The sequence below is a fragment of the Arachis hypogaea genome, chromosome 7 (assembly GCF_003086295.3).
Source record: "Arachis hypogaea cultivar Tifrunner chromosome 7, arahy.Tifrunner.gnm2.J5K5, whole genome shotgun sequence".
NCBI classification, from domain to species: domain Eukaryota; kingdom Viridiplantae; phylum Streptophyta; class Magnoliopsida; order Fabales; family Fabaceae; genus Arachis; species Arachis hypogaea.
The window spans coordinates 4,580,145-4,592,248 of NC_092042.1; the positions used below are offsets into that span (position 1 = coordinate 4,580,145).

At 36.3% G+C, this 12,104-nt stretch overlaps 1 protein-coding gene across 1 annotated transcript; it reads right to left on the reverse strand.

Moving 5' to 3' along the window:
• Positions 1–3,335: 3,335 nt before the first annotated feature.
• On the reverse strand, positions 3,336–5,609 carry LOC112701015 (pentatricopeptide repeat-containing protein At1g71210, mitochondrial). Its single transcript, XM_025751819.1, has one exon. It carries the CDS (start codon positions 5,607–5,609, stop codon positions 3,336–3,338), a length of 2,274 nt encoding a protein of 757 aa, XP_025607604.1.
• Between the last annotated feature and the right edge of the window lie 6,495 nt (positions 5,610–12,104).

Below are 12,104 nucleotides of genomic sequence, written 5' to 3' on the forward strand. Positions count from 1 at the left end.
CTAATTTATATCAAAATTATTACTTTATATTTGGATGGTTTAACAACAAAAAATAGTTTTAAAATAATTTATTTTTATGAGAAACATTATTGTATATATGGTAAAGTTATTAAAGTGGGTATGAAATTATATTTTGCATTATTTGATATTTAATATTGAGGTTAGTTTAACATGATAATTATGATTTTGAAATAATCAAAGGTTGTTCATATTCATAAATTTCAAATTATTTTTTAGATTATTTTTCATCTTCAAATTATCAACTTTCAATTAATATCTTCTAAAATATATTTTAGATACATGGACCGATGATTGTCTATTTTTTTCAATAAATAAATAATAATATTTAAAAAATTCGGTTAATAATTAGCTTTCAAATATTATCCTATGAGGCAATTGAATATTTAAAAGAAATTAATAAAACATTTTTTTGTGCATATAAAATGGAAGAAGAAAAGTATACTTTGAGTCAAAAATGAAAAACGATACCATGGATGCTCTTAAATTGGGAATGTGTGCAATAAGCGAGTGCTAATAATATTAATATTTAGTTTGAGAATTGAATACTACAAAATGTTAGAGGAGTTATATAAAAATAAATGAAGTAGATTATTCCTTACTATTTATTTAGATTATTTGACATAATAAAAATATAAAGATTGTTGGAAATATAATGCTCAAGTTTAATAGTAGTTGGAAGCATGTTAAGGTACTTATAAATCAATGGAGTTAGGAAAAGAGAAGAAAACATATTAAGGTGATGAATTAAGCATGTTAATGGGGAGTGGTGTTGGTGGGAATGTGTAGTATATGTTTTTAGCTATAATAATTTTGTTGTTGGTGGAATACCTTAAAAATTTTCATAGTATAATAAAGTATTTTATGGTGAAGACTGGTTGAATTCGGTGTTAAATAAAAAATCAAAATCAAAACATTATTTAAACACATCATTTAAAATGATGGGTAACAAAGAATTCATTGTTAAATATATATATATAATCAACAAAATTAAAACATAAAACATAGTATAATACCTTAAACAAAATCATAAAACCAAATACAAACTTACGAGTTATAGTTACTTAGATTGTTTAAATATTATTTTTTGAGTTTGATTTTTAGTAACAGTGTTTTGTTTTAACTGGCTTTTAGCCATTGACATTTAACTTTTATTTTTCTTTTACCAACTTTATCCTTTATACATATTCTTGTATTATTTATAGAATTCTTATTTTTTTACATGAGTTCTTTTTTTCTATTATTTATTATTTATATTTTTATTAATTTTTTATTTGACATTATATATTTTTATAATGGAAATTTTTGTGCATTATATTTATTATTATTTTTTTATAATATAATTTATTGATTCTATTAAGTAAAATAAATTAAACAAAAAGTTAACCATAAATAATAATAATAATAGTAAAAAATTATAGCATACTAAACAAGAGTACTAAAAATACTAAAAATATACTATATAAAAACATATAAAAAAAATATATTAGAAAATTAAATATATATAAAAAAATAACATTATAATTTAATGCCATATCCTTTTTAGTAATTATTTATCTAAAAATGATTTTAACTAATATTATTCAAACAATATTTATTTTATCAAAATCAATTTTAGTATAAAATTACCAAACATAAATCATGTTGACACAAATTTACTTCTACTCAAAATCAATTTTATAAAATCACTTTTATTCAAATTCCAGTTTGACCAACTACAGTCTAAACATATACTTACTCATCCGTCTGCTTAAACAAATATCGAAAGTTGGAATTCATATCGAAAATTGGAATTTTGTCTGGTGCATGGAATAATCCACTAACGAGTCTTTAATAAATATCATGGACAAAAAAAATAATCTTAATATATAATATCGGTGACGAGCACAATAAAACATCGCTGTTTGGATAAGAGAGACTAAATATATATATTTTTTGGTGGATGACATCAAATATGTTAACTAGCTATTTATAGTTTACCTTTATGAATTGGATAAATGATATATCTTAATATCTACATAGAAGAAAGGTTTCACCAAACCATAGAAGAAAAGAGAGTGGATCAAGTCTAGTGATGAGGTTAGAAGAATAGTTCAATTCTAATGATGTTGACTATGCATACATGGCCAGAGAGAAAGACAACATTGCCTAAAAAGGATTTTCATGGAAAAGTTCACTTACACCAAGTGTAGGAGGCTCTCAATATTTAGTCAATCATACGAACCACTACTATCTCCAAATCTCATCCAACATTAAAATTTCAAGGGTCAAAATTGAACAAGCTGAGTACCTCTATAGAAGGTTCATGAGTTCCTTCAGAAAATGCTTCATAGTGTAGCGGTTTCTCTTGACACGCGTTCCATAAACCGCTACGCGTTCTCTTGACAAATATATGAAGCTTGGATCCTTTGAACCATGACTCCATTAATTTTGGCAGTGCAAACACCAGAGAAAAAGATGCAATAGTTCAACGTTTTGCAAAATCCAGTGTGTTTCATTTTCTCCAATTTGAAATTTTGAAACACCTCTCAAGTAACGCCTCCCCATCAACTGCTGGACTCTATATTCATCCTCCACCCTGCATTTTCTTCTTCCTCCTTTCTTTTTCCTCTCGTCTCTCAGTTTCTTTCAACAATATCAGTTTGTTGAGTTTTCAATCAGATTCTTTTTGCACTAAGCAGTAGACCTTATACAAAAAGCTCTCCCAAACTACTCTTACAACATTGGCTTTCAATCTGTATTTCTAAGTAGCAAGTTTCTAGCAAAATGAGTTCTAAGGAGAGTATAAACTTGTATAATCCCTGACAAATATAGATACTAAGCTCTCATAGTAATTTACTAGTTTGGAGCTAGCAAATATGTTCATGAAAAGAATAAAAGAGGCCACCCAGAGATCAACATACTTGAATCCTGTTTTTGAAAATTTTGAGGCTAATCATTTGATGAAATATGAGGAAACCTTTGATGACTTCAAGTGCAAATTCTAAATAAGGAAGGGAGTCAAGGACACAATCATTAAAGAAACCAAGGTAAAAAGGACAGATTAATTCTTCTACAAACCAAAATAAGAGCCAGTAGAAGAGAGAATTATTGTCAAATGAAGATAAACCAATATAGCTTATGCTCAAATAAGGATGCAATGAAGATGTTGCAGATTAATGAGGGAACAGCAATCCCCTATCTGAAGCTTCAACTTTGTATCATATTTGATTTTTTATTTCTTGGGCAATGACTATTACCATCAAATGAGGTTAAGATGCAATACATCAAACTTGCAAAAAAAAAACTAAATCCAATGCATATCTAACGCATACTGATCAATTGTTCCTTAAAATGAGCATTCTGGTTTCTCTGTTGGATAATATCCTTTTACTTTCTTGAAACCACCTCTCAGCCTCGTCTCTCGTCCCATGCCTTTTGAAACCATAAACCAGGATGGTATAAGTCCATCGGTTGGGCTCAAAGCCCCTTCGACGCATCCTTTCAAACAACTCACAAGCCTGCCCCATATCACTCTTACATGCTTTTCTCAACAACAAATTGTAAGTGTAAATGTCAAGTGGAAAGCACTTTGCTATTAGTTTCTCCAAGTCCTCAACATGGCTAACTCTATGATGATCATAAAATGCACCAACCACAAAGCTAAGCATTGACCAATCAGTTTTTCCCTCCTCTTTCACTCCTCTTAAACGAACACAGGCATTGTAAACTTCCAGTGAAGACATAGATTGAGAAAGAAGTATGTTACCGAGAGAAGAGGTTAATCGATGTCCCATTTTCTCATACACATTAACAAGATTCACTGCCTCATGATATCTTTTCGATGAACAAAGCTCCAGTACAAGATTCTCATAGCATTCAATGCTTGGATGAAAACCGTCTCTTAACATTTGTTGTAAGAGCAGATACGCAGGTTCAGGATTCTTGCTTTTGCAGAGAGAAACAACCAAGCAATTATATAACTTTCTAGTAGCCAATCCACGGGACCAAACATTATTAAAGAAGTTAAGCGCATCATAAGTCCTTCCACTTTCCAAATAAGCTTTCAACATAAGAATTAGAGAAGATGAAGTAGGCTGAATGCCATTCCTCTGCATCAACTCAAACACTTTCCAAGCCAACTCAGCCTGCTTGGCATGCCCAGCCGCATCAATGAAACAATCATAAATATAATGTTGACGATCATTATGGGACAGCATCTCAAACAAACTGAAAAACCGAGACCTTGAATTGTCCATCTGAAGTAAACAACAAACAACAACTCTACATAGAGCCGGTGTCACTTCATGACCCTTCTCCTTCATTTCAACGAGAAGACGAGCAGCAATATCTCCCCTATTCAACTCTTTAAAACCCTTGATCATATTTGCATAGGCCCTGCTAGAAGACACACCTTTAAGTTCCCCATGTATCAAATAACTCTCTTCCACTCTTCCCGCCCGGCACAGTGCCGTTATAAAGTTGTCATACGTGGAAGCATTAGGCATAATTTTCCATTCCAAGGCAAGATGGAGCAACTCTTTCATCTCATCAATCATGCACTCTCTACACAGAACATTAGCAAGCCTAGTAAAGGTCGGTGCATCTGGAATAAAATGGTGATCGATCGAGCTCTTCAACACACTGAATGCTTCCTTGGCGTTTCCGTCCCAACACAAAGCAAGTATCAAGTGCTTATAAGCCATATGATTTGGTGACAGCATAAACTCTGACCTCGACTTGAACAGATCAAGAGCGACATCCGCCATCCCCACCTTGCAAAAGAAGCACAGCACAGCATTCATGGTAGCCGTATTCGGTGGAACATCAGTCTCAGACATGTCTGTAAACAAATCATACACCTCGATGAGTCTGTTCTCCCTCAAGAGCCTATAAATCAACATGTTGTAACTCCCCAAACCAGGAATGTACCCTTCATCTTCTTTCTTCTGTCTGTAAAACTCCAAGGCCTCATTCAACCGGCCACCCTGCACAAGGTCCATTATACAAACCTCATAAGTATGATCCAACGGCACCAGTCCTGAATTCCCAAACTCCCTAACCAACCTAATAGCATGATAAAATCTATTACTCCCCCACAAAGCGGGACCACGGCGGCGGAAAGATGGGAGGAATTCGTCGAGGTCTTCCACTGATGGGGCGCGAGCAAGGATTCGGGAGATGGCGGAGAAGGTGCCACGAGTGTGGTGGAAGTCGGGCTGGCGGCCGACCCAATGGAAGAAGCGGAGACAGGGGTAGACGTGTGCGGCGGCGGTGCCATGGTGGAGTACGGTGAGGACGAAGGACTCGTCGAGACGGGGGAGTTTTAGGGCGGAGAGAGAGGCATCGACGGCGGCGTTGTCGTTATAGGAGGAGGAGTCCTTCGAAGAGAGAATCTGAAAGATTCGGGTGATGAGTGAGTCAAGCGTCTTGAACCAGTCCTTGATGGAAGATGCGACGTCGTTTTGGTTTATTTTTCTTAAGACGGTGTGGGAGTTATGAGAAGAGGAAGATGATGAAGAAGAAGAAAAGGAAGAAGGGTGGTTGTTGTGAATGAGGAAAGAAGAGAAGAGAGATCTGCGTTTGGTTACATGTTTTAGTTGCTGTAGCATTGTCGATGTCCCTTCCTCAAGCTCAATCTACGCTCTTTTTTTAATTTGAAAAGTATAGACTTAGAATATTAAGTAAAGTGAACAATGAATATGTTAGATATTAAATTTAATAGATATACAGGTGATTATGTTAATTATTTTTTATTGAATGATTATTTTTTTATTTAATTTATTCATGTACAATTAATAATAGCTAGATATTCAATTTATTAGGTGTGCAGATAGTTATCTTAATATTAAGATTTAAAAAATGGGAAAAGCTCTGCATACAAGCCATTAGGGCTTGTATGCTTTACAAGTTCATTAAACAATAAAATCAAAATATGCGCTGCTCCACGTACGTTGATTACACGCGCTATATAACATCCCGCGTATATCTAACTACCAAATTTAAAATATTTGTTTCCTTCTTTGTTTTCGATATTTTGAGATTTGGTTGTTCTTCTTCTCGCGCGTCTTCCCTCCTTCTTCTCCATCATTCTTTTCCTCTCCTTTTCTCACTGGTATGTTCTTCGTTTACCTTACCTTTTTCTCTCTCTGCAACTCGAGCTTCGTTTTCTATTTTGATTTGTTGTTTTCTGAAATCAAAGTTTGAACTCGTTTTGAAGATAATGAATCATTCAAATGAAGATTGTCAGCTGAATCCAGACGAAGTGGATTATGAATTTGAATCTAACGAAGTTCCTGAGGTTTGATTTACATAGGATTAGTATGAATTTTCTTTCAGTAATTTGTATAGCATTGTGTAGTTGAAAAATTGCGGAACATTGACTGTGAAAGTAACACGTTAACATGAATCTGTCGATTCAATATATTAGTTGTGATTAATTACCTGGAATTTATAGCAGAAGCTCGGGTGTAGATCAATTCTTCTTTGGGTGTATTTTAGCTAGAAGTGTGGGTGTATCTACACTTTACTAATTTTTTGTTATTTTAATTGAGTTGTTGTTGTTCAGGTGTATTATATTAGACATGATTGGGTGTGTTTTTAGTTTTTGACATGGTGTATTCTGCAGCCTGTGTATTTACAGTTTATGGCTTTAAAGGTCATTCTGTAGTTGAGTTGTTGCGGTTCGGGTGTATCTTATTAGACATGATTGGGTGTATTTGAATCATATCTATGGGTGTGTTCACAGTTCTGACACGGTGTATTGTGCAGCCTCTCTCGGTTGTTGATGACGAGCTTGTTCCGAAGGTCGGAAAGACCTTTACCACCCTTGAAGATGCTGAAAAATTTTACAGGAACTACGCCAAGGCTGCAGGTTTCTCTACAAGAGTTCGGTGCACAAATAGGAAGGAAAACGAGATTAAGAATCAACTGATTACATGTAGCAGAGAGGGAAAATGGAAATCTAAAATATCTCCGACCGAGAAGACCAATCCGACAGCCGGTTTAAACTGTCCTGCAAGAATTTATATACACACATTGAAGGATGTCGGTGCTTGGATCATTTCAAAGGTTGTGCTGGATCATTCACACCCCTACTGTCCAAGCAAAGCAGAGATGCTCAAACAGCACAGGGAACTAAGCATGTCCATTCATCGTACGATAGAGAATAACGAGGAGGCCGGTATCAGACCAAGCAAAACCTACCAATCATTTGTTGCGGTTGCCGGGGGTCACCGCGAGTTAAATTTTATCGAAAAGGACGTGAGGAATTACATTACCAGGGAAGTGCGGAATGTTTCTGAACAAGAAGATGCAAAGGAATTCGGAAAATATTTCTTAAGAATGAAAGAGAAGAATCCGAATTTCTTTTTTGAGCTCGAACTCGAGGAGGATCAATCGATTAAGCTGGTTTTTTGGGCCGATGCAAGAAGCAGAGCCGCTTTTGAGTATTTCGGAGACGTCATTTCATTCGACACCACCTACAATACAAACAGGTAACAAACTGTCCCTGTTTATGATGCTAAATTAATTTATTTTTACGAATCCGTAGCAGAGGTGTATATTGGCTGTTTTCATTGGGTGTATTCTAAGCATTTGTTGGGGTGTATCTAATGATTTTGCATTCTGGACCATGGTAATTTGTTTCGGGTATAATTTGGTCTGTGGTTCTTTTGTCGGGGTGAATCACCACGGTCAGTCAACACTTCTCGGATGCTCTTTGATGAAGAACGAAGAAATTGAATCATTCAAATGGTTATTTCAATGCTGGCTTCGTTGCATGGGAGGAAACGCTCGGAAAGGGTTTCTCACCGATCAGTGCGCATCAATGAAAAGGGCTTTAGAGGCCTGTATGCCAACAACAGTTCACCGCTGGTGTATTTGGCACATCATGAAGAAGATTCCAAGCAAATTAAACGGGTACAAGGGACATGCCGATATCAAACAAGAAATGAGCCATGTTGTTTGGAACTCTCATAGCAAAGACTCATTCGATAGGAATTGGAACGATTTCCTGCTGAATTTTGGTCTTGCGGACAACAAGTGGCTTTCAGGTAATGTGTTTTTAAAATCTGCAGCAGAGGTGTAAATTGTATGTTCGCTCGGGTGTATTTTACAGTCTGTGTTTGGGTGTATTATGCAGATCTGTACGAAGACCGTCACATATGGGTTCCTATCTATCTGGATCACCACTTCTGGGCAGGGATGAGAAGCACACAAAGGAGCGAGAGCATGCATTCATTTTTTAACAAGTACATCACCCGGAACAGCTCGCTTATTCAGTTCGTCAAACAATACGATAATTGTCTCGGAAGCAGGGAGCAAGCAGAGAGAGAATCAGATGCTGCAAATTTTCATACGGTCATACCGTGTGCAACCAAATCCTCCATTGAAGCTCAGTTTCAAGATGCGTACACTCACGCAAAGTTTAGGGAAGTTCAAGCGCAATTCAGAGGAAAGGCGAATTGCATCACCAGATTAAAGAATTCCGCTCTAGGCTATTCAATATACGAAGTCGGAGAACAAGTTTCCAGCTCAATATTCAACAAGTTTGCGGTTACCTACGACTCAGTTGCAGCCGAGGTAAAATGCCAATGTTTATTATTCGAGTCGAGAGGGATACTGTGCCGTCACGCACTAAGCGTGTTAAGCTTCGAACAAGTAAGCCAAGTGTCCCCTAGATATATACTGGAACGATGGAGCAAGAAGGTAAAGAGGCGACACACACACATCAAGAGCAGCCACGACGAGCCAATAATGGAGCCAAGAAGCAAGAGGTTCGAGCAACTGGTTTTTCGTTCGCAAAATATTTGCAAATTTGCCTCCGAATCGGAGGAGCTGACTGCAATTCTGCACCGTGCGTACGATAACGTCATGGCCGAGATGGAAGCATTAAAAGCCAAAAGGAAGGGGACATATTCTTTATCCCACGAAGACGCCAACTTGGAATCCGTTAACGAGCTTCAAAGCCCGCCAAGGATTCGAACAAGAGGACGTCCAAAAAACAGGCTAGGTTCAAAGCTGGAGAAACAGATTGCAAATGCCACAAAGAAGAAGAAGACGAAAGTTTTAAGCGAGGTAAAAGTAATGTTCTTTAAATTTGTGGCGATTGAGTTTATTTTTCTCGTTAATAGTTTAGCTAATGTGTGAGTGTTATATTCAGATAAACCTGTTTGATGCTGCATCAGCGGCGCATTCAAATTCCAGCCAATATCAAGGACACGTTATGAATTATCAGTTCAGGGTACCAGCAGCAGGGGATAACTCTTTGGGTGTATAGTTTTATAGAATATGGGTGTAAAAGCACTGTTCTTTTGGGTGTATTTTTGTTAATTCACAATTTACATATAGACACATATATAGATACATATAGAACAAAAGCTGTAAAAATTCGCAGGTTATGGGTCTATATTTCATTTGATGTTTTTCTTCATATTTTAGTACATGTAATTCATACATTTTGAATACAGCACAGACAGTTGGGTGTATATTTTATGCAATCTTGGGTGTATTATTAGACTTGCGTTGGGTGTAACAGTTTATAATTTGCGTTTATATATGCCTTATTTTTTGCTTCATATTTTAGCACCTGTAATACAGCTTTTGAATACATCACAGACAGTTTACCAACACAGATAGTTTAACTATGGGAAAAAATATACATGGAATAGAAGTTGTTGATAAATGGGAAATATTTACATCATTTGTTCAATTTACAAACTACCCAGCAGTTGGATTACCCAGTTTCTATATCAGCAGAATTAATCTGACAAAATGGACTCAATAATACAGAGGATGGCTTCAACAGCCTTATAGCACTACTCTCTCTAATTGCCCGATCTCTCTGTTTATTCATCTCACTGAATAGTATCCGGGAAGCATACTCCACTCTATAGTGGTCCACCTCCTCCTACAATTAAAAAGCATATTCTGTTTAAACAGCAATCTTAATTCAGTAAAGTAATACAGAGTTATATAGTTCTAAAGACAGTTACCTGTGGCCAATTATCCCATTCATACTTCCCCTTTTTGATGTTTTCCGACTCAATTAACTCAAGCCACTTCATAACGTAGATAGTGCAATCATAGCTGAAAACGAAGAAAATAAATTACAAATCTCATTTAGGAAAGTTTAATGTTCAGAGTCACAAAATTATACCTTGTTTTTTGGCCTGATATTTTAACATATGATGCTTTAATTTTCTTCTCGTTCTCCCCTTTCGCCAGAGGTTCCCCGCCGGCATATGTTATCAATCTTGAAAATACATATCCCTTAAATACCAAAACAAATCAGTAATACACCCGAATGAATGGACAAGATACACCCAACTGAATGGACAATATACACCCAACACAACTAACGAAATAGACCTATCTATTAAAGTAAAGAAGACAGAGGCAACTTACAGTGAATTTATTAATGTCCTTTCTCTCATCGCTTGGAGCTTTTTTGTGTAGCGGGTCAAGTATTTGACATTTCCACTTTGTTGTATTTATCAGTCATAACCACCAATACCCCGAGTGGCAAACAGGAGCAAAAATCTGAAGGATTGCCACATTTCAACAGTGTGTTATTTTATTTGGCATATAAGTAAATAAGGGTACTAACAAATTTAGCAAACGAAAACTTACATATGGATGCGAAGTTAATTTTTTTCTATCTATGAAGGGAATGAAACTCGGGTAGGCTTCCATCCTGAATTCCTTTTTCGTTTTCGGTGATATGAATTCCCCCTTTGGGTGATCCGAAAGTGCCATGCTCTGCAAGAATTGCGAAACAAGAAATGAAATACTGAAAATACACAACTTACACCCAATCGAACCTAAAAAATACACCCAAATCAATACAGAAAATACACCCAAAGTTCGTAGAAGTAACAGTTACCACAATATCGGGGGGGAGACAGTATATTTGTTCCTGAAACCTCTTTTCATTTTTCTGGTTGAGGATGAGGCAGATGGCAGATACAATCTAGAAATATATGCCGAAATCAATTTTACATTAATAAACATTGCAGTTTACTTTGGTGTAAAAACATTAATGTTATTCTAATATTACCTGAGATTCTATGTCACTTTTTGCCTGGAGGGATGCAAGGTGCATTCTCATCAAAATGTATTTTCCTTGGCCAATCAGAGTGCACATCTCCTCATACTCGTTAGTATTGCCATCTGTGTCTTCCTTCAGTCTCGTCCCCCAGATGTAGCACTTTTGTTTCATATCATCTGGAATTTGATTTATTCCCCTAGGAGTTTCAAACTTTGCAGAACTTTCTCCCCCAGTCTCCCTCTGAATTTGTGGACTTTCGTTTTTTCCCTTCGCCGCACTGCTTGCTAATTTTTGGACCAAATTGTCTAATTGTTCTAGCAAATTTGCAGTTTCTGGAGATTTTTCCCTTTCTGTCTCCTGCGTTGACGCCCCCTCTTGGCTTGAATCAGTCAATCCAAGGCTGAATGATGGCATCCCTGGATCTGTTTTAGGAACATAGGTTGCTGTCTGTGCCATCATCAACAGGGCAGCAGCGTCTTCTACGGCTGGATGACTGCGTCATGATGTATAAGAATAAGAGTAAGAATAAGAATATACGGATGATAAGCAAAGATTGATTTTAGTCTGATGAACTTACATTTTAGTTGGAGCTGGGGGAAGCGTGGGTGTGGTTTCTTGAAGTTGTTTGGGGGGTTCAGGAGTGCTGCACAGTTACACAAAATTAATCATGGCGTAAAAAAAATTGATCAGGAACAATATACACCCAAACTGTTAGCAAATATACACCCAAACTCTAGACAAATATACACTCAATACTATTTCTTACGTTTCTGTAGTCCCTTCAATCCGTAGCATAGGGGTTGGTTCAAAATCTGTCTCAGTGGTTGTTTGGGATGCCGGCACAAAAACCTGGATCGGGACTCTAAACAAGAAGAAAAATGAAAGGTTAACAAAGTATTTGAAAATAATAAGGTTATAAGGTTGAAATATTCTTGGAAAACTCACACTGCAAGCGCTTCCGACGGTGTTTGTTCCCTCACAACCATCATATTCGAATTAGTCGGAATCAACCTAAAATACACCCAAACAAGGTCAAAAAATACACCCCGAACAATTC

Coding starts and splice junctions, on each gene's coding strand:
- LOC112701015 (XM_025751819.1), bottom strand. CDS start 5,609: ATGCTACAGCAACTAAAACATGTAACCAAACGCAGATCTCTCTTCTCT.